The 23,628-nt window shown below is 36.4% G+C and overlaps 3 protein-coding genes across 3 annotated transcripts; all 3 read right to left on the reverse strand.

Annotated features, from left to right (window-relative positions):
* Positions 1-4,001: 4,001 nt before the first annotated feature.
* On the reverse strand, positions 4,002-5,241 carry LOC141587660 (uncharacterized). Its single transcript, XM_074409135.1, has 3 exons — positions 4,979-5,241; positions 4,438-4,871; positions 4,002-4,297 (listed from the first exon to the last, which is right to left on the reverse strand). The coding sequence occupies exons 1-3, from the start codon at positions 5,239-5,241 to the stop codon at positions 4,002-4,004; spliced, it is 993 nt and encodes a 330-aa protein (XP_074265236.1).
* Positions 5,242-5,308: 67 nt separating this feature from the next.
* LOC141587662 (uncharacterized) lies at positions 5,309-7,441 on the reverse strand. The gene is made up of 2 exons (XM_074409136.1): positions 7,248-7,441; positions 5,309-6,345 (listed from the first exon to the last, which is right to left on the reverse strand). Exon 2 carries the CDS (start codon positions 6,329-6,331, stop codon positions 5,309-5,311), a length of 1,023 nt encoding a protein of 340 aa, XP_074265237.1. The 5' UTR covers positions 6,332-6,345; positions 7,248-7,441.
* A 5,288-nt stretch (positions 7,442-12,729) lies between these two features.
* Positions 12,730-13,908, reverse strand: LOC141587663 (F-box/kelch-repeat protein At3g23880-like). Its single transcript, XM_074409137.1, has one exon. It carries the CDS (start codon positions 13,906-13,908, stop codon positions 12,730-12,732), a length of 1,179 nt encoding a protein of 392 aa, XP_074265238.1.
* Between the last annotated feature and the right edge of the window lie 9,720 nt (positions 13,909-23,628).

Genomic DNA, 23,628 nt, shown 5'->3' on the forward strand with positions numbered 1-23,628 from the left:
GACTCTAAAGAGTAGCTGTTTGGTTTCAACTTTTAATTGTCCACTTCATTTATCATTTATTGTACGACTTTTCAGAACACTCATTGTAAAACATTTGCAAAATCATTTCAGCATTTTAAGCTTTGTTCTTCAAATATTTGCAAAACTGTTTTCTGTTTCAAAAGTCTTCACTTGTTTTTCAAAGCTCTAAAATCTCCAAGTATCAGTTCTTCGCTTCACTGTTGCATAAAAGAATATGTTCAATGATTCTCGTGTTTAGGTCTTAATTATAATCTCCATGTTCTTAAGTGAACCACTGAGATTTTGACTCTGTAAACCAACCACTGAGATTTTGACTCTGTAAACCGTTGAGATAGAACTTTAAGTCTTGAAGCGGAGTAGCTTTGAGCAAGGGAAAGTCTTGAAGCGGAGTAGCTTCAAACAATTGCAACCGGAGTAGGTTGGCGAGTTATTTTCATTGTAAGGGGTTTAGTTAAGTTTGAGTAAATTTCTAAACAAGCAATAAAATAACGGTTGGACGTAGGCTTCGGAGTAGGAGCTGAACCAATTTTTTAAACATCGTCTTGTTTGTTTATTTACTTTTACATTCGTTTATCCTTTGCGTTTTTATCTACCTATCTCGTTGTCAGTGCTGTGCAACAGTCCATCATACTGTTGCATAAACCTGCTGTACATCTTGTGAACTTATTGTTCCGGGTGTAATTCCAGATCAAGTATAGTTACCACCCGTGGCTTGTTGAATGATGTCTTGAGTTGGATTCTCCTTTGGTCTCAATCGTTCCTCGCGGCCTCTCCTGCAACAATGAACGAACTGAGGGCTTGGCTTTTTGCCAAGCGTACTCACTCCGACGCTCAAGTCAGTAAACTTAAGAGATAAGTTGTTACTTGGCTGAATGTGTATTGTAGAGAGATAAGGAAGATATTACCAGATGAATAGTGTATTTAGGTTTAGTCGTGGATTAGTTGGATCGTTTCCTCAATGAAGGTTGAGGAGTATTTATAGGCTTTCACCTTTTGTCACGCAGTGGCCAAGTGGCCAAGTGGCTAGCAGGTGGAAAGACTGATCTACCCCTCGGCCGAGGGGCCTATGGCTGGCCGGCGGATCCTGTTGACTCGCCGCCGAGGGGTCTTGGATATGAGTACGCGGATATGTGTCCCGGCTGGCAGGTTACCATGCCGAGACCCGGGCTGACGGGCCGATGGGCTGCATCGGCTAGATTGTCCAAGTCGTTGACTTGCTGTGGATATCTTTGACCTTGCTCAATCATGTTGACTTGGTCAGCGGTGCAGAATATGCCCCATCACTTATTATTCATTAAGTTCCTCAAGTTAGTACTTAATAGTTTTTACTTGTGTTTTAAAGGTACACCTAATTCATCCCTCCCCCTCTTAGGTGTTCAATCATTCTTAACTCTTCATGTATATATCTAAAAAAAAGGAGTATATAAATAATCTCTAATCCCAAAGGCAACAGCTTATTTCGCAAAAAACCCTAGAATTCCATCAATCAATCATAGAAAAAATGAGTGGCAGCAACATCAACTTGGGGAAGATATCTTTAAATGAATACATACCCTCCGATGTATTGTCTCTTATTCTCGCAAAATTGCCGGTTAAAACCTTATTAAAATCCAGGTGCGTATGCAAATCTTGGTGCTCCACTATCGATCATCCTAATTTCATCTACTTGCAATTTTGCAACAATAACAAATCGTCGGGTAAGTTATTATTCCTTGAGAGATTGGGAGGCACGCAAAACGGAGGATGCTCGTTGACACTTTGTGAGACTGACAATCTTTAGAACATCGATTTGATTTTTAAGAGTTCTGAAGAGTACGATATTTATGGAACATGTCATTCTTTGATTTTAATAAACCTCTCTCCAGACTACATGTCTAAAGGAATGAAATTATGCAATCCGAGTATTAGAAAATCATTGCGAGTTCCTCCTTGTCCCCTACTTCCGCCTGACGAGTACTTACCGGAATTTGTGCTTGGATTTGCGCTTCATAGTCAGGATTATAAAATCATCACAATCGCAATTAAACACATTATCAGTTTAGCGGTTGGAGAGTTGTGTGTTGCAGTTTACACACTTAGTGATCAACAATGGATTATCAGGGATAATGTCCTCAATATCGATCGTTCGTCTTTTGAGAATTTGTTTGGGCCTTATTATTTCTGTGAGGGGTCAGCTCACTGGCTTGGAAATGCTCCATTTGGGGATTCTAGTAATCAATTTGATAATCTGACTCATCTTGTTTCCCTTGATTTTGATTCTGAAAATTTCACCTTTTTGGAATTGCCGGTTGTGTTGGATAATATTTATACTACTTCAGGGTCTCTATGTCTTCTGGGAGAGTCACTAGCGTTTTTCTGTATTTCTCCTATACGTTTGAAAATATGGGTTTTGAAACAGGAGAGTGGAAAGAGGGAGTGGACGCTATGGTTTTCAGTCGTTCCAAAGAGTCTTTGGTTTTGATTTGTTCTACTATATAAGCCAAAGGGTTTTATATTGTGAGGGTGATGGTGGCTATCTAGTTTATGAGACGAAGTCCTATAATATTGCTACTTGCCAAGTACGGGAGATTGGAAAATCTATGAGCCATCATGACGATACTAATCAAAGTAAACGCGAACTAACTGTTATGGATGATGCTGGGAAGACACGTATTAGGTCTTCTGCTACTTCTGAGCTACTTTTTTCTTAACTGATGCGTGATACTTTAATCGGCTTGAAAATTAAAATTACGACTCTAAGCTCAAAGTATGGTAATAGATTTCGAATGCAGTTCCAGCACACAACACTATCGGCTTCTTTGGTGGTGTTGATCCTTGCTGTCCACTCTCTAGTGTCAAGGAAATCAACCTGCCTCCTTCTTGTGACTGTCTTTATTGTTTCAGACTCCTGACCCTCAAAACCTTCTTCAAGAATTGGCTGTAATTTAGTTACTTCTTTCATTTTTTAAATTTTTGAACAATTAAGTATTTGAAGTTACAGAGTTTTTTTATTGTTATTTGTTTAGTTAGAAATTGTGGGTGTGATTTGCAAAATAACTTTGATCTCCGTAATTGATTACATTGCAAAGCTTCTTGATGATCTTCGTCTTGATGTGAGTAAATTTCTCTGTACGCAGAGTTGAATGAGCTATCTTCGTCTTTTGAAATTTGATTGTTTTTTGATTGAACGACTAGTTTTGGGAATTTTGATGTTCTTTACAACAACAGGACCACATCCCTCAAAGGCTCCGTGAATTGTGACGTAAGGGGCTGCCTCTTCTAGTGAATTTGTTTTATGCTTGACATCAGTTAATAAAAACGATGAGTTTCCTCTTGTTACAACGACAGGATCGTGGTGTGGTAGAATCTTGTATGCTTGACATCTACCTGTAGTGAATTGTTTGTCGTGTCTAGAATGGCAAAGAAATAAATTTTAATCATAATGCGGCGTTTTGATGGTTAAATTTTCAATCTACCCAAAACTAGACAAGAAGAAATTAAATAAAAATCCAAATCCAAATCGACTGCACAGCGAGAAGAAAAGAAACAGATAACTCTTGAGTGGCAAGGGGTTTTGCCTTGCACGTCTGTACAGCTTCAGCAATCTCGCCTGAAGACAGGGGCGGATCCAGGAATCGCAAGTACCTGGGGCTAAAATTAAAATAATAAATATTTGACGTTTTATATAAAACTTTGAACTACTCTTATATATTAGCGTCCAAAAAAATACACGGGGCACACACGCCTTACGCCATGTAAATTACACAACTAACTAAACTTTACCCTACGGGTTCCACTAAGCTCAAATTCAGCAATTACGTCATCATTGTTGATAGTTCCTGCAAATGTCCTCTCAATATAAAGAACCATTAAATCATCGAGAAATTCATCATTCATCTTATTTCGTAGTTTGTTTTTGATGATGTCCATACTTGAAAATGCTCTCTCCGTTGTTGCGGTTGAAACAGGAAGAGTCAAGAGAAGACAAATCAATCAATAAATCATAGGATAAAGCCAACTTTTATCAAACTCAACCATCGTCGACACAAATCTGATACTGAAGTCGTATTTTCAAATCTTGGATCTTTTTGAATATCCGCTACAAATAACCCACACTCTAGATCTAGAGCACGCATGTCATTTGATGAAAAGTCTGAAGGATAATATTTCAGAGCGAGTTTGCACACATTTTCACTTTTGAATGCTCGGAAATTGTGACGTGGATCAAATGAAGCGCCAAGAGTCAGAATCTCCTTAGAACTATCCGTAAACGGTATCAAGTTCTTCCACCGAAAGTCTATCACAAAGCATTAAGTATGTCAAAACGATAATAATGTTCATTTGTTATATCCTTTTCACTGACTTCTCATCCTTTTCTTGTAAGGAGCCGACATATCCGGCATACAAATATCATGCTCGAGAACAAAATGCTTTAACCTTCCCAATAAGCTATCCGACCATTTTCTCTCATATCTTTAAGTTTCTCTTTCGTAATCACAAGAGAGTGTAGCGCATTCAATATATCAGTGTCTTTTCTTTGCAGTGCTTGACATAAAAAATCGGTAGTTTTCATGATATCATGCATCATAAGTAAACAAAACACAAAATCAAATTTTGTCAGAGCCTTACCGACCGCCTTAGCTTCTCCTCGCACTTTGTCTGTTCCATTCAAATACAAATCATCAATAGTTGATCGGGTAGCGGTAAACAACTTAATAAGACTTGAAATAGAGCGTAAATGTGAACCCCAACGAGTAGCTCCTGCCCTTTGCAAAGTGGTTGCTTGATTTTTTCCCGACCCCGTCTTAAGAGTACCAGCAGCCACTAATTCCGAGATTTCTTCTTCTCGAAGAGCTTTTAACATAGAATGTCTTTTAGCGGAAGAAATGACAAAGTTCACAATCATAGTGAGAGTAGAAAAAAATTGCCACAATTCAGGCACGCCTTTAGCCCACAAACAATTAAAGACAATTGTAACCGATGAGCAAAACATTGCACATAATACGCATATGGACATTCTCTTTGAAACAAAGCTTGCAAGCCATTAAATTGACCACGCATATTATTTGCACCATCATATCCTTGGCCTCGTATATTTTCTAATTGAAGGTTATATTGAGTAAAAGCCTTTACTATTTCATTCATTAGAGTTTGAGAACAAGTATCAGTAACCTTAACAACCTTAAAAAATCGTTCTCTAAGTAATCCTCCACGATCAACAAACCGGAGAATTATTGCCATCTGCTCCTTATTTGACACGTCAAGAGCTTCATCAACAAGAATTGCAAATTTAGCATCTCCTATTTCATCACGAATCATAGCTCGAACTTTGTTGGCAAGAATATTGGCAATTTTCTTTTGAATCGTTGGACAAGTATACTTGGCATTTCTGGACCAAATGCGTTGCTATTTTAATCTCATTATTCAAGCCTCTGAAAGCATCCAATACTGCATCAAAATTTCCACCATTGAGAGAAGTAACCGATTCATCATGACCTCTAAAAGAACATCCTTGACGTGCCAACAACCTTACAACCTCAATAGTAGCAACAAGACGAAGTCGGTTTCTTGCTATTTCTTGTGAGGATAGTCTGCTAATCACTCTCTCTATATGTCTAGAAGGATTTCTCAGGTTTTCCCACTTGCGTACATTGGCGTTGTGTATTGACATCACGCCTCCTACATGAAATAAGACGCCTGAGTGTTTAGACATCACATTCTTCCAACCATTAAATCCAACTTCAGTAAAAGATGGATGTCGAGATGGGTAATTATCAAATAAGAAACAAGGGAAACAATATGCTTTATCTTCCTTAAGTGAATACTCAAGCCAATTCCACTCTTTAAACCACCTGCGACAAAATTTTCGCCCTTGAATTCCATCCTTAGTACTTGGATATTCCGCCAAATATGGTTGATTAGGACCATATGCCACATAAGCTCTACGAACATTATCACGCTCATTCAAAGGATATGTACCTATAGGAGGACGTATTCCAGGATCCCGTTCAAGTGATGTGATATCGTATTCCTGAACCCTTTCTTGATCAATTTCGCCATCTGCCCTTTCATCTTGCTCATTTCCTATGTCAGCCCCTTCATCTTGCTCATTTATTATGTCAGCATGTTCCCCTTCATCTATGTCATCCCCTTCGTCTTGCATTTCTCCCATATCGAGCCCTTCATCTTGTATCTCAGCCCCAACTTGTTCAACTCTTATCTCAGCACCTTTACATTGCTCATTTTTGTCCTTGTCAATTGGTGAAGTACCATTTTTATACCAGCACGAGAATAAGGTTTTGTATCGTTTGGGATTCTGAGTATCTGCCATTATATTTCATATACCTATATCAAGTTACGAAATTATTAATATTACTCAATTACTCCAGGTATGAAGCCATGAAGGCTAAACTTTTAATAATTGATGAACTAATCAATTACTCCATTGTTCAACCCTTAATAATTGATGAACTCAGAAGTAATCAACTATATGACGATAATATACGATATTAATTGACGATAATCAACGCTCGACAAATATGAAGGCTATCAATTCAGTAATCAGTATTCAACAGCATGACTTACTTCCCCATTTTTTTTCTGTCAAAAACCAAGACAAGTAGAGAGAAACAAGTAGAAATGTTGTTCAAGAAATCCATCCAAAAAACCAAAAAATTCATTCAAAAAACCCTGCAAAACATCAAAAGCATGCTTTTTGGAAGGTATGATACTATACCAAGAACATTCTTCTTAAACCCTTTATCTTGCACAAGCATTAACCAAAATACCCAACAATTAGACAATATCTACTCTCAATTCTCAACTCGATCAATGACCGATCATTCTCCGAATCAAACTGTCCCAACAAGTACTCATAATCACACAATTGCCACAAACTCTGCAAATGAGGTCTCACTTCAACTATTGAAAATCTACAATCAATTCAGTATTCAACTATTGAACCAAGCAGAGATTCAAGTATTCAAGTATTCAACTCAGGTATCGGCTATGCCTATCACGCCTCGATTAAAGCTGCAATTCGTTTTTCAATTTTCATCTCATGATTTCAACAATTCAACCTTTCAAGTTTCAAATTCAATATATAAAACCAATAAATCATGTGATTTTATGTCCAATTTGATTATTGAAAATCTACAATCGACAACTAGAAAATCAAGAGAAGTATAAATTATAATTGAAAATTGAAATACAATAAAAAAGAACAAAGGGTTGGAGTACAAAATTACCGGACTTGGTACGGGCAGTGGTGGCTGGATGCGAGGAGGTCCACCGGACTTGGTGCCGGCGCCGTCAAATAGACTTGGTGTCTGGTGATCGCCGATCGGTGAAGGTAAGTTGTGTGGTTGTCTGGTTGTCTTCTATTGGGGTTTAGACATTTAGTCTTGTGGTTGTGTGGTAGTTAGCGTGTTTCTCTTTTCAGATATAATTTTAATTTTTTTTTTTTTTTTTTTTTTCTGGAAAGTATCTCGGGCTTTAGCCCGAGTAGCCTAGGCCCAAATCCGCCCCTGCCTGAAGAACATAATCATCCAATATTTTGAGCCAAATCACTTGCGGTTTCTAAAAATAGTGCGAATATATAAAACGTCCTTACAAAAGAATTTGTGCTAAATTTGGGCGTTATTATGAAAACAGCCGTGCCTAACAAAATAATTCATTACTAGTTTTCTTGCCCGTGCGTTGCACGGATATTAAAATAATGTGTGATAAATTTCACAATAAAATGGAATATAGACATATAGTACATCGTTCATGTCTAAGATTTTAAGTATGCCGCATGACCAACAAATAATTCCCGTTAACATAATATTGACATAAGAATAAAAGAGTGTTTGATTAATAAAATACTTTTTTTTTAGTAAAATAAAACCAATATGAAATTTATATATATGATAATTGGATTGATAGTTTTTAAAGTTTGTTCATTAATACCTATTTGTTTTTCAATTGGTCAAGAAAAACAATAATATCAACTCTGCATAATCAACTCAATGATGCAACAAATCTCCTTCTTTTGAATAACAACCATAATTTAATCATTTCTGGATCAAATTATAATTACGTAGTTAGAATGTTATATCTCCCGGTCAAACTATAGAAGTACGTTTGAATGTGAACCAAATTCCAACGCAATAGTACATAATTATGTAAAAAACATTTAGAGGTAGTTAGAATGTTATATCTCCAAGTCAAACTATAGAAGTACATTTGAATGTGAATCAAATTCCGACGCAATAGTACATGGCTAGGGCTGCTTATGAACCCCACCTATAGTAATAGTCTTGGCCCCCATCTTCTAATTTGAAACAAAATCTTTCACGCAGACCCCTATTTTTCTTCCCTATTCACACACGTGATCTAAAACAATCTCATCCCTTGAAAGATCGATCCTTGTCTCCGAAACTTATCTCAAATTTATCCAACCAAGTGAAAAACTAAACCTCTACTTCTAGAAAAATCCATCATCAAATGGAAACTAACCCTTGCAATGTTGTTTTTTTAAGAAAATAAAACCAATATGAAGTTTATATATATGATACTTAGGACTGAGATTTTTTAGACTTTGTTCATTAATACATGTTTGTTTTTCAATTGGTCAAGAAAAACAATAATATCTACTTTGCATAATCAACTCAATGATGCAACAAATCTCCTTCTTTAGAATAACAACCATAATTTAATCATTGTTGGGTCAAATGGTAGTTACGTAAAAATATTTACAGGTAGATAAATGTTATATCTCCCGGTCAATCTTTAGACGTACCTTTGAATGTGAACCAAATTACAACGCAATAATACATGGCTGGGGCTGCTTATGACGCCCCCTTATAACAATAGTCTTGCCCCCCATCTTCTCATTTGAAACAAAATCTTTCATGCAGACCTCTATTTTTTTTCTTCCTTATTCACACACATGATCTAAAACAATCTCATCCCTTGAAAGATCGATCCTTGTCTTCGAAACTTCTCTCAAATTTATCCAACCAAGTGAAAAACTAAACCCCTACTTCTAGAAAAATCCACAATCCAATGGAAACTAACCCTTGCTCTCGACAATGTTGTTAGAATTAAGATTTTACTTTAACTTGGATTGATGGGGTCAAGATTAAGTTTATCAGTATGATCTTTTGAGGTTTCTTGTTATTATTCATGTTACCTATATGTTTTAATGCAAGCGATATTTTGCTGATAAATAACCTTATTTATTATCACTATCCTCGTTAAACTCATCACCCTCCACAAATGCACCCTCCTTCCACCCCACTAATTTACCCGCAAAATAAAACATCAGTCACTGTGATTAGTTCTTACTACTTGAAACAACCTCCAATCCACAACCACTATCACTACCTTTCTGCAACGTTTACATCTAATAAGTCATAAATTACATTCACCTCCATGAAACACAAATATTTACTCCAGATGATATGGATCCTTGTCTCCCTTATCGAAGATAATTTATTTCTCCTTCAACAAAGAAAAGTTTAAAAAGCAATCTTCCCTCTTATCTCCCTCCCTTTCCCTTCTTAGTCTTTTTCTCGTCCCCTCCCCTACCTCCATTCCAAATACTCAAACAAAGTGTTTGGGTACTATGTTTGTAAACTGAATAAGTTTGAATATTTTATATATACACGAACTTTGCTATTTATTTCATTTTGCATAAATAAATCTTGATACCTCCATCTCATTTTTATTGTCCTTTTTTCTTCAAATTTCATTATCTCATAATTGTTATCCCCTTTCTAGATCTAGTAAGGAAAAACTTTAGTCAACCAACTCGTCGCAATCAACCACATTCCCACTCAAAACAACCTTTAGCCCAATACTTAATCCCTTCGGTTCACACATAAAACGGTCTAAAATGCAAAGCTTTCATCTCTCTCTTGAAAAGTCTATTTAACTAACAGAAAACTAACCGCTACTTTTCGAACTTCATCATTTTTACATCCCGTAAAGATTAAGTTGAACATGACAAAAAAAATATGCAGAAACTTAGGTTTTGTTTGATAACGACAGATTGTGAACATTTTTTTTAGAATTTTGAGAGTTTTTACACTATTTAAATAACAAATGTGCTATTTTGAGTGTTGATCATCGACATATTGAAATAGTAGATTGTAGTGTAATTTCCTGTTTTACATTATGACCTTTAATTAGTATATTATAAGAAAATAAAAATTGAGTTTTTTTTATCTCTGAGAAAATTAAAGATCAAACTTTATCTTTATCATATTTATAATTAATATTCTTCACTTAAAATATATAATTTTAAGCAAGAGCTAGTTAAAAGTTATAAATCACAAATTGTACGAAGCAGTATAATCATTTTTTTTTATTAATATGAAATAAATGTCATAAACTTCATGAGAATATTAATGCGGTAGAGAACTATAGAAGAGTTGACAAGTACGTGACCCCATTTTAGGTTTAAATATTTTCATTTATTTTTATATTTTTGCCTAAAGGTGGTTAAAGCATCGTATTATACATGACGAATATGTCTTACCCTTCCCCAATTCGTATCTCTCCTTAAATTATAATGATGATGTGATCAACTGACATAAAAAAAAAATCATCAACAATAATTAGTTTGCTCCATATAATTGAATAGTACCGTTTTTTATGCATGTAAATTTGTCAGAAAAAAAGCTTGAGAGAGACGGTCTTTACTATGTCAGGGAAAGACTACTCTTACCCTTTTATGTGTTTTTCATGAATTTTTTTTTAATGTTGATCGTTGCTTGAATTGAATCTTAACCTTATACATATTTCTATAATAAGTGTATCTAATTTACCTTCAAGTCTCATTCAAATTTATTTTATTACTCGTGGTACCATTTTTACTTTAAATTGTAAAACAATCGCACAATAATTTTTTTTAAAACATTTACTCATTTATCATAATATGATATTTCGATTCGCAAATTAGCAGCAACTTTCTTTATCTTTTAATACTCCTTGAACAATAGATATCAAAGTTTGTACTTATCAATAATTTGTGACTATCTTATTTAAATTTTGATTAATAAACTTTTATATAATGACAAATGAATGTAAATAATATAATAATAAATTATCAATAGAAGTTGAAGTGTATTGTGAGAGAAATAACTTTAAAATTAGTAGGAGAAATACATATGACATTTGAAAAATAAATTTCATATTATGTATAATTAAATATGACATTAGCAATAACAAAAGACGTAGGGGGCATATTTCAGCGTTCATTTTACTCTTCACATGAGTAAATTCCATGTAGTACATATTATGCATGCACATTTGTCACAACCCAGTTTGGCCTGGGGCCTTTTAGCCTCATAATACCTCATTTTTTTATTAGGAAATTGTCATAAAATTGGATATTATAAATATATCAAAGGTTTTTTTCCTTCTAATTTAATAAAAAGTGAACAAATACTCATGAATAATTTTTTAATATTAATATATTGTAGATAATTAATTTATTTCCTCTTTCTAATAATAAAGTTGTAAGATAATTAATTAATTCTCATTTCTAATTGGAAAATCATATTCCTAATTATAATAGAAAAATTTTAAATAAGTATTATCTCCTAATTCTAATAGTATAATTAGGAAAAAAAAGCCTTAATAAATTGTTAATTTATTTCCTATTTCTAATAGGAAAATTGTAAAATAATTAATTATCTCCTAATTCTAATGCTAATAGTATAATTAGAAAAAAAAAAGCCTCCTTTAGTTATATATATTGATTATAATAATGTTGGAATTTGTATTACTTATGGGATAAGGAAAAGAAAATCCAAGTTGGGCTAGAACTGTAGGTCTAACTTAGCTTGGAGTCTTAACTAACCTATTTTAGAACTTACTCCGTATTAATCTTGATGATTGATTAAATTCGTGTCTGAAATTCTAAGGCGAACGCAAAGAGGAAGCAAAAAAAAAAAAAAAAACCATCATCGTCATCAAACATGGACACTCGCACATCGTAACTTGCAATGGTAATGAGCTCTTTTCATCAGGTACATTGAGTTAAATTACTTTCCAACATTTAACTGTCTTCATATTTGTTTGTAAATTAGGCTAGAAATTTAGAATGACTGAAATTATAAAACTCAAAAAATATGATTATTCTCTACTGTGTACTTGTGTTAGAATGAACTTCTAAGTCTACTCTATCCAAGATAAGCGGATGTCCTTGCCTCGCCGATGGAATGCACGGAAGTTAATGATGGACTACCCACCGGCGTATGTGCTATTAAAAGAGAGAAAGCAGCGCTAAATAATTACGAGTATAATAAGCCAACAGAAGCTATATAACAAACTCCAGGCAGTTGTGAACAAAAGCAACAGGATGGAGAGTATTGAAGCCAAAGAGCTACAAGTCTGCACCAAAATGGCACTCAAAAGCAGAGCGAGACGAAGAGAAGCAATTGACATATCATATAACTAAAGTTCTACACCTTTCATTGTCAATCAAAGTAAGTCTATACTTCAACTTAAAACAAACTAGCTTTTTATTGATGTTAATCTAAGCATCCCTCACCAACTCACCATATCTTCCTTGTAATGTCCTAGTTTTTTTAGTCTATCACGATTCACTCATATGCCAAGAGCAGTAAGTAGAGATGGACTTATTCTTTATTTAGGAGCGGAGGGTCTTCCCAAACTAATTCGTACGCGATACCCACACTCAGTCTTTTCGATATCATAAATTTGTATTTAGGCCGTTTATTTATCCAAGCAAAAAGGGGAAGAAGCAATATCCTCGACTTTGTATCCTTTGCACAAAATCAAGCTCTCCGAATATGTTTCCAGTTCTACATAAAAGCTAGATTTTGCAATTGACTGCACTTCGCAAGTAGCAATATTATAGGATTTGTTCCCATAAACAAGAGTGCCACCATGCCCACCATCACCTTTATAATACAATAGCCTTGTTCTACAGCCCCAATGAAAGAACATATTAAATCCATCGCTACTCGAAGGACCTGCAAACCATGGAGTCCACTCTCTCATACCACTCTCCTGTTTCAGCACCCATATTTTGAGACTAACAGGAGAAATGCAGAAAAACGCTATTGACTCCCCAAGAAGAAACAGACGCCTTTGTGCTTCAGGCGAGGCATGTGGCAGTTTCAAAAAGGTGAAACTTTCCGTATCAAAATCAAGGGAAACAAGATGAGTCGGTTTCCAATCTCGATTACTACTATTCTCACATGGATCTTTTCCAAGCCAGTGAGTTGCGCCTTCAGAGAAATAATAGGGCCCAAACGAATGTGTATTGGACAAACAATCAAAGTTGAAGCCGTTATCTCTAACAACCCATCTTTGATCACAAAGTGTGTAAACTGCAAGACGCATCTCTGGAATGACTACACCTGGACGCTTTAATGAGATTGCAATGACTTTAAAATCCTTAGTGCGAGGTACGAATCCAATTACATATGTAGTATGGCATTCGTAACGTGGTAAAAGAGGACAACGGGGAAGTAGCAAGGATTTTCTAATACTAGGGTTATACAATCTCATTCCTTCATACAAGAAGTTTTGAGGGCGGCTTATTAAAAGTAAAGAATTACAACTTCCGTGAAGATAATAGCTATCAGGGCTCTTGAAAATTTGGCCGGTTTTACAAAGAGTGTCGGCCTTACGAAGTGTCAACAAGCATCCACCTCGTCCATAGAGTCCCAAACCCTCGAGGGATAATATTTTATCCGAATTAATCTTCTTTTGGTGGTTGTAAAATTGAATATGCATGTCAACGAAATTAGGATCATCGAGAATGGAGCGCCAAGATTTGCATACGCACCTGAATCTTAATAGGCTTTTAACCGGCAAATTTACGAGGATTTGAGTAAACACTTTAGGGGGTATGTATTCATTTGAAGATGATTGCTTGCTCTTCATTATTTTTCTCCGGTTGATAGATGATGGAGCAATTGAAAGAGGGATTTCTCACCCGGGATTAATAAACTGATGAAATAAAACCCTAGTTTTACTGACTTGTGTAAGGTTTTATCTTTGGACAGTAGGGTTTCTTTATGAATTTTTTTCGTACAATATTGTTTATGAAATTGAAAAGGTAGTATTTATAGGGTGCGGAAAAAAGGACTATTTTTTATGTTAAAAAAACTGGTCACTTTTTATTTATTTTTTTTTTTTTTTTTTTTTGGTAACGATGGAACCCGCAGCCGCTACCTTCGGTGCGCACTGGTAACTTTTTATTTGATTACACATTATACACGGTTTTATGGTATAACTAGGTAGTATCCCGCGCTTCGCGCGGCCTGTTTTAAAATTTTATTTTTATAATTGAAGAAAAATAATATAATTTATATATGACCTTTAATATTTTTACCTGTTTTAATATTTTTACCTATGTTTAAAATAAAATACATATTTTTTAATTAAAACTAATAAGTTATAGTTAATTACGCATGATCAACGCTTTGCAAAAAAAAAAATTGTAACTAATCAAATATCACATTAATTAAAATAAAAGTTATTCGAATAATGCAACAATCAACATTATGTTATCAAATTATATCATTTCACGATACGTTATGTTCCAAATCAGTTAAAATATTTGTTCAAAATGATGTGAATATAATTTTATGTAATTTTTAATTTTGTATGTATAACGTTTGATATTTATGTATCAAACATATAGGGCTCAAACTAAACTTATTCAAATGTTTTAATTGTGTGTTACATGTGCTATGTGTTAAACATATCTAAAAGAAATTTGCAGCTTTTCTTTTTTTAACAACTATATATAGTGATGTTTAAGAATTTACCATAAATAAAATAGGTTGAACTTTCTCAAATATAATTTTTATAAGATAACATATAAAATATTTAACTAAAAGTAATATCTAGTTAGTCATAATCAATGTTTTATTCTTGACGTATACATACTTAACTGAAGATATTAAAGGAAAATGTAATGTGTATTCTACTTTTTCATGTTGTTTATATAATAGGGTTTTTCTACATGATACCCTTGTATTTATACGAATTCTACGTGACACCCCTCGCTTTTCAAAAATATCAGTGGTACCCCTAAACATGATAAAAACATTTTAAAATACCCAAAATGCTCTAATCCGCCTTTTTAAAATGTTTAATTTATAAATTTTTTATTGATTTTTTGGAAATGATTTTTCATGTCATTAACATAAATATCGTCTACTCAATTGTAAACATATTTTTTACACAAAATCTTACATATTAAAAACGTGATTTTTAGTAGATTGGGTACTTTTAGAACATTTTACTAAATTTAGGGATACTACTTATATTTTCAAAAATATAGGGGTACCACGTAGAATGCGAAGAAACTCGGGATACCACGTAGAAAAACCCTATATAATATTATTTTACTTAATAATCATTGCTTTTCTTTTAATTATTCAAACTTACTCGTGATCACTGTGTACATACATACTCGTTATCACAGTATTTAAACCTCTCAAAATCCCATATCTTAGTAGTTTTTTTAAAGTTTTGTTTTTAATAAGTACAATGACTCTTCCAAATATATTTTTCTTAATAAATTTGATGGTCTAAGTTTTATAACTTTCTCAAACTATTAATAAATATAATGAAAATTATACTCGATTGAAAGCATTTTTCGCAATGAACGTTTTTATTTACAATTTAGAATTTTTGTTAAAATATTTTTTTAATAAATTTAGAATCAAATAAACGTAATTATTTAATGTAAATTTATAATAAAATTTATTAAATTATAATTAATATTTACTGAGATTTATACTGCATTTATTATGTTCATATTAAATGATTAGTTGTAATAAATGCTTGTCATTAAGGCTGTATGGGACACGTGGCGCATCCACAGCGTTTCAACTTGCTTTTTATATATATATATATATATATATATATATATATATATATATATATATATATATAGAGAGAGAGAGAGAGATTGAATCATGTGAGGCACCCTTCTTAGGGTAAAGTAAGTTTGAACCATTTACTCACCATTGGATCTAATTATTACGGATGCACCGGATGTTGACACTGTCCCCTATATACTCCCAACTAACTCACTTTCCCTCATTTACAATCTCACTTCCCCTCATTTATTTTCTCTCTTCCTTGATTACTTTTCCGCCATTTATTTTCTCTCTTCTTCCGTCTGCTCATCTTGACTTCACTCCGTCTTCGCCATTCACGAACTCCGTCACATTTGTTCCGCCATTGAAGTAGATTTATCCTCTTCTTCGTATGTTCCTTTCCGTTTCTTTACTAAATCGACTTCGTTTGATTTTTATGCATTTCGTTTGTTTATTAGGTTTTTCTCATTGTTCATTGCTTAATATGTTTCGTTTTTGTTAATATTGTGCTTTTTTGTTGTTGTTGTGGTGATCTGTTGATTCTGCAATGTCGACATAGTTCTGTGTTTGTGTATCATGAAACTTGGAGGTGATTTTGTGAATATTGGTCTGATGTGTTGTTGTTAAACCTGAGTTAATTTTGTGAATTTTGGAGTCGTTTTTGTGAATCTGGTGGAATATTTTGTGAATCTGGTGGAATATTTTGTGAATCATTCTCATTATAATGCGGGAAGTTAAGCTTTGTGTTTGTGCATCATGAAACTTGGAGGTGATATTGTGAATATTGGACTGATGTGTCGTTGTTAAACCCGAGTTAATTTTGTGAATTTTAGAGTCGTTTTTGTGAATCTGGTGGAATATTTTGTGAATCTGGTGCAATATTTTGCGAATCATTCTCATTATAATGCAGGAAGTTAAACCTGCCTCATGATTGTCATCTTTTTATGATGAGTTTATGTGAATGTTTGTCTGAAGCATAGACCTTATCTTGCGAAACCTATAGACCACTTTGTCCATAGTTGGTCATTTGTAAAACTTCATCTGAATGCTTTGCCTTGTTTTGATATGGCTTTTAATCCTACTTATCTGGAATGTACTTATACGAAACATGACATTTTGTGTATGTGTATGAAATGTATTACTTATTATGTTTTAGTTATTTTCATTTATTTTTGTCTGAACTGTGTTAGTTATTTATATGCCTAGGTCAATTGCTCCTATCTGCGTATACATTGCCAACTATGGACACTTGGTGTACGGGTCGGGTAATCGATATATTTGAAGAGGCAGAGTTTGAGCTCATTAAATGGATATGCTATCTTCTTAGGACAGACTTTCGATTGTAGGGACTAATATTGGTAATTTGAAATATAATTTAGTAGATAAATTCCCTATTACGCAAGGGTACACTTTTGAGTCTTACAAATGTGTTCTTAAGGTATTACTATGCTCAAACTCTGCTCATCATCTGTACAATTCCTTGGGTTGTATTAAAACGGAATTTTAGGTTACCTTTCTTTCCATGTACTAGTAGAAAGAATATGTATCATAGATGAAGATGATAACGATGAAGATCGATCCCTACAAACAAGTCTTTCTCACGACCTATATTTTCTGCCATATCCCAACATTTGTGTTGCTCATTTAGCCCGGCCTTCTAGTTGTGACGGTTTCCTGGCTAAATGAGCAACACCAAATGGTGGGATATGGCAGAACATATATGCCATGAGAAAGACTTGTTTTGGAGGGATCGATTATCTTCATCGTCCTCATCTTCATCTTTGATATATTTGCTTTCTTGTACATCTAAAGAAAGCTTGCCTACAATGCCCTTATAATACAACACAAGGAATTTATCTTAAGCGTGCTGAATATGAGGACGGTAATACCTTGTGAACACAGTTGTAGGACTTAAAGTTGTACCCTTGCGTGATAGGGAATGTAGCTACTCAATTATATTTCAAATGAACCTATTATGTTTAGTTGTCGGTCGGTGTACTTAGGTCTATCACCGTTAGTGTTTAATCTTACTTTTGTATACTTGCTAAGGCACCCTTGTATAAATATGTAATCAGTAGTTTTCTATTTCGGATGTTGTATCAACATAATGTATGAATACTATGTTCCATTAATGAAGTTCACTTTCCTTTTATTTTGTCAATCCTCGAGCATATATCTTTCATAATAACTTTGAATACAACTTTCATAATAATTTAGCTGGCATGCACTTGGTGAGATTCTGTTCTGTCTCTCGATGCTGTAATGTTGATTCATAATTACGTGAATCCTATACTTGATTTTGTGAATCTTGGAGTAGTTGTTGTGAAACCTAGATCTGCCATTGTGAAACTTATTCATTTAGTTACTAACCTACTATGCGTTCCTATTATTATTTTTTAGTGAATTATGGAGTCTTGGTGCAAAGGGTGTGTCGTTAATGCTTTTGAAGAAGACGAATCGTCATTTCGTGCGACTTATGTCTGTCAAAAACAAAATGCAATCAGTTTGTCTTTTAAGGAAGCTGATTTGGCAGAAGTTAAATTGTCTTCCCCTCGCTATCACTCACAACATTCTGTTTTCAATATTCAAGGAGTTATGCATAATATATTTTCTAAACTTGATGCCTTTGAAGACAAGGCAAATATGGCTATTGTGTGTCGGAATTGGTCTCAGTTATTTCTTATTCATCCCAATGCTCCCGGTGTAACCGCTGCATATTGGCTTTCTCTTGAAATCAACCATGTGGAGGGTATTCTAATTATTCATAGGGGTGCTAACCTAATCTTCCAAACGTGCAAATGTTTGCTGACTGATAATATGTCAGCTAAATTCATCCTTCATTTTCACCAATATAACCATCCAAGTGTCATGAACCTTCTGAATGCTATTGATCGCGCTACAATTTATGAAAACTTCCGTTCTTTACCTCCAGTGATGTCTACTGAACGAGCCACTGCAATTGCTATTGCTGTCAACTTATTACGCAATTGTATAGATGCATGTTCTATTGATTTACCTTCTATTATGGACCTATAGCCTACATTTGTATCCCTTTTCCTAAAATACTATCTTTGTGATTTTCGGCATTGAACGTTGCTATCTTGTTTGCCGTGTTCTATTGTCGATAGTTTATAAATATAATGTATGACTACTACGTTTTATTAATGAAGTTTGCTTTGTGTTCTTTGTTTTTTGTGAATCCTTGCGTTCCCTATTGTTTCATAATAACTTCGAATGACAATTTCAATAATAACTTCAATAATAACTTCATGCCCCGTTGACATTTCCGGCCCCTACTGTTAACCCCGTCCCCCAAAAAGGGTTCACCCGTCCTCTCCTAGGGTGTCTTTTGGTCTTGTCGTTGGTCGAATGACTATGTACAAGGGAAAGGGTTTAGGGTTGGGTTAGGCGGTTCCGCGGTAGCGGATCCGCCTAACCCAACCCTAAACCCTTTCCCGTCCCGTTTTAGGACACCCGGCCCCCATCGTTAACCCCGTCCCCCAAAAGGGTTCACCCGTCCCCTCCTAGGGTGTCTTTTGGTCTTGTCGTTGGTCGAATGACTATGTACAAGGGAAAGGGTTTAGGGTTGGGTTAGGCGGTTCCGCGGTAGCGGATCCGCCAACCCAACCCTAAACCCTTTCCCGTCCCGTTTTAGGACACCCGTCCCCCAAAAAGGGTTCACCCGTCCCCTCTTAGGGTGTCTTTTGGTCTTGTCGTTGGTCGAATGACTATGTACAAGGGAAAGGGTTTAGGGTTGGGTTAGGCGGTTCCGCGGTAGCGGATCCGCCTAACCCAACCCTAAACCCTTTCCCGTCCCGTTTTAGGACACCCGGCCCCCTACTATTAACCCCGTCCCCCAAAAGGGGTTCACCCGTCCCCTCTTAGGGTGTCTTTTGGTCTTGTCGTTGGTCGAATGACTATGTACAAGGGAAAGGGTTTAGGGTTGGGTTAGGCGGTTCCGCGGTAGCGGATCCGCCTAACCCAACCCTAAACCCTTTCCCGTCCCGTTTTAGGACACCGGCCCCCTATCGTTAACCCCGTCCCCCAAAAGGGTTCACCCGTCCTCTCCTAGGGTGTCTTTTGGTCTTGTCGTTGGTCGAATGACTATGTACAAGGGAAAGGGTTTAGGGTTGGGTTAGGCGGTTCCGCGGTAGCGGATCCGCCTAACCCAACCCTAAACCCTTTCCCGTCCCGTTTTAGGACACCCGGCCCCCTACTGTTAACCCCGTCCCCCAAAAAAGGGTTCACCCGTCCCCTCCTAGGGTGTCTTTTGGTCTTGTCGTTGGTCGAATGACTATGTACAAGGGAAAGGGTTTAGGGTTGGGTTAGGCGGTTCCGCGTGCAGCGAACCGCCTAACCCAACCCTAAACCCTTTCCCGTCCCGTTTTAGGACACCCGGCCCCCTACTGTTAACCCCGTCCCCCAAAAGGGGTTCACCCGTCCCCTCCTAGGGTGTCTTTTGGTCTTGTTGTTGGTCGAATGACTATGTACAAGGGAAAGGGTTTAGGGTTGGATTAGGCGGATCCGCGGTAGCGGGTCGCCTAATCCAACCCTAAACCCTTTCCCGTCCCGTTTTAGGACACCCGCCCCCTACCGTTAGCTTATTTTTGAATCCTATAGCTTATTTTGTGAAAACGGGAGTTTATTTTGTGCATCTCGGGTCTTATCCCCGGATTCGGACTATATACATTTTATGAATGGGGTGTTTATTCGTGAATCGGGGTGTTATTTTGTGAATCTCGGGTATACTCCTCACATTCGGACTATATAACTCTTATGCCTTATTGAAAAGAATCCTTGAGGTTATTTCGTGAAAGCGGAGAGTTATTTCTTGAATCTCGTGTCATATCCCCCAAAATAGACTATATAAATCTTAGTTCTTATGTTTTGTGTATCCTTTCAGCTTATTTTGTGTTTGTGACTCTAAAGATGATTATTGTGAAACAGGCTACAAGATGAAGCGACCATCACAGGCGGTTGTGCAAGCAAGCGCTTCTGCGCCAGCAAAAAAACAGAGGCGTTCAGAGGGACTGCCTACAGTGAGGACTCGAATGTCGCCAAAAGGGTTGTACAACTTTCTGAAAGATACGGAAAATCCACCGAGCGATCAGCAGATTCAATCTATAAAAGACATGGGCTTTGGCGGTCTGTTAATGATTGAAACAGACAAGGTTCCCGGGGACCTTGCTTATTGGCTAGTGTCCAATTACAACCCAGCAAAGGGATGGTTATTTGACAAAAAACTCCCTGTATTAGAGGAGGACATCCATCTTTGCATGAACATTCCAATGGGTTCAAGACCTGTTGAGGAAGCGTCACATGTGGATAAGTGCCCTGCTTATTTAGCTACGTTGGAAAACTTCCGAAAGCAATATCCACACAAATATATCGATGATCACCACGTCTTGAACCAATTATCCATGCAGAAAGATGGTGGAGATGACTTTAAACGAAATTTCATCGTTTACATATTCTCGTCTCTGTTGGGTGGTGTGCAAGGGAATCGCGCAAGTTTGAGGATTTTGAAAAGTTTAGGTGATACTTCACTGATTCCGGAATTCAATTGGTGCAATTTCATCAAACAGAAGTTGGCTGACCAAGTTGAGTCTTGGCAAAAGGAGGAGTGGAGAGATGTCAAACGCTTGAAAGGAGATAATTTTTTTGGTGGACCCATTATGGTGCTCGTGTACATTTACTTGGACCGTTTCGTCTACAAATCAAGATTGGTCGTAAGAAAGTTTCCAACTTGTTGTAATTGGACGAAGGAAAAAATTGCAAAAAGAATTAAACTGGAGTTGAAGGCAAAAAAAGGTTTCGGTCAAGGTTCTGTGGAGCCTCCCCTTGTCATGAGCTACCACACACTCGCACCCGCACCTCGGCCCACCGGTCACAAAGCTTGAGCATGTTCGGTCAAATCAACCATTGAAGAAGGCATACCAGATATAGGGTCTGACATTCCACATTGCGGTGACAAGGAAACTGATGGCCTTAGTGACAGTAAGTGTGATATTGTTCACAAACTTGCTGACGCCGCAAAGGTAGCGGCTGCAGCTTTCGCTAAGTACAGATCTCTTGCTATTCAAGCTACGAACAAGCTACCTTCCTCAGCAGCGGTCTCTACTATGGTGGCAGCCGTTAATGGTATTGCGGACGGGTATATTTCATCCCAACAGGATGAGTTTGATGAGAATGTTGGGGATGAAGAAAATGCCGATGATGGGAATAAGGAGGAAAATACAGAGATTGGTAATAATGAGGATGCTAAGAAGGATGAGGATGGTGAACTGAATTTGGACAACGTGGTCAATAATATCGTTGGAAACACGTTATCCATGGGAGCGAATGTTGTGGAGAATGATCACGTTGTTAATGACGATGTGGACAGGATGGGTGGATGGTCCGACGCTGATTTACGTGCGGCATTGGAAATTATGGATGACACTTTTGTACCGATTCGTGCACCAGATCCCAAAGTGACAAGCAAACCCATTCGGAAACGTCGTAAACCAAGATTGCCAACCCCATCAGATTGCCCACGGTGGAGGCTGCTAGCAGACGACGATCATTTTTTGTCTTCTGAAGAAGACAGGTCTATTGATCCTCAGTCCCAGCCAACACCAACACCAACACCAGTTGTCGAACTAGCCGAACCCCCAATTGTTATTGATTTACCTGATACTCCAATGATTCCAGTCGTCCGTCCACCATCTCCGAAACTGTGTGTGGAAGAATCTGATCAATTGCCTGAAAAACCATTGGTCACTCACCTGTACAGTCGTCGTCGTCATGGAAACCGTTTGTCAGGTGATGAAACCACCGGTCCGTGCCAGAAAGCAGACGAAGAGGGACCAGGTGAGGAAAGCATACAAGGTGAGGAAAGAATAGTTCAGTGTCAGAGGGAAGAGGATGAGGGAACCAGATTTCCTACATTATCGGTACCATCAGTTTCTGATCATGTTGATGTCACTAATGTTGATGTCAATAATGTTGATGTCAATACTCCTGCTATTGTGCGTTCTAGAAGAGAGATAATTCCAGCTGCTGCCTATCGATCTCCGTATCTCCAAAGAAACATCAGTGTTGTTACTGCTTTTAGTAGGGATGAGAAAATACTGTTGGATTTCGGGCTTTGCTCAACAGTAGAACAAAGGTATTTGACTATGACCTTGTTTTGTAAATCTCAGGTCTCATTTTGTGAATCAGACAATTTATAAATCGTAGGGCTTATATTGTGAATCCAATAGGTGTTTTTGCGAATCGACGGCTTGTTTTGCGAATCGATTGTTTTGATTGTTGAGTGCGGTGATATTCTTTTTCAAAGTAACACTCGAGAGATTGACAAGGAGCATGTTGAGGACTATACCCGAAGGTGATCGAGTATGTTCGAAGTCGTAAATATTTGGTGTGAGATCCTAAACAAGAATGAGAAGTTGAAATCACCGGATTCTCCTGTTCGTTTATTTGTTCCATACTCCAATGACGGTGTTAGTTCCCCCGGGTTGTCGGAAAATATTGATGTTTCTTGATTCAATTAGTAAGTTTTGGTTTGGTGTTATTATGTTTTGTGAAACCTATTTTCATCTGTATGTTCTTCTTTTCATTTCATCTTGTCTTGTTTTCAGATTTGCACTCCAATCATGTCTACATCATGCCCACCGTTCTTCTTTTGTTTCGACCTTCGATGGAATAAATTGACAGTCATACACCCTATGAATGGAGTAGATGTTAACTATTCTGATTATGTGCAACCTACGGTGCGTCTTTTCCT

Source organism: Silene latifolia, chromosome 6 (assembly GCF_048544455.1).
Source record: "Silene latifolia isolate original U9 population chromosome 6, ASM4854445v1, whole genome shotgun sequence".
In the NCBI taxonomy this organism is placed as follows: Eukaryota; Viridiplantae; Streptophyta; class Magnoliopsida; order Caryophyllales; family Caryophyllaceae; genus Silene; species Silene latifolia.

Bases quoted from the DNA above. Each gene is read 5' to 3' on its own strand.
- LOC141587660 (XM_074409135.1), bottom strand. From the start codon at position 5,241: ATGGCAATAATTCTCCGGTTTGTTGATCGTGGAGGATTACTTAGAGAA. The intron at 4,872-4,978 runs GTTACAATTGTC...TTCCGCTAAAAG, and splicing joins GTGCAATGTTTTGCTCATCG to ACATTCTATGTTAAAAGCTC. The intron at 4,298-4,437 runs GTTAAAGCATTT...GCTTTGTGATAG, and splicing joins TCGGATAGCTTATTGGGAAG to ACTTTCGGTGGAAGAACTTG.
- LOC141587662 (XM_074409136.1), bottom strand. From the start codon at position 6,331: ATGGCAGATACTCAGAATCCCAAACGATACAAAACCTTATTCTCGTGC.
- LOC141587663 (XM_074409137.1), bottom strand. From the start codon at position 13,908: ATGAAGAGCAAGCAATCATCTTCAAATGAATACATACCCCCTAAAGTG.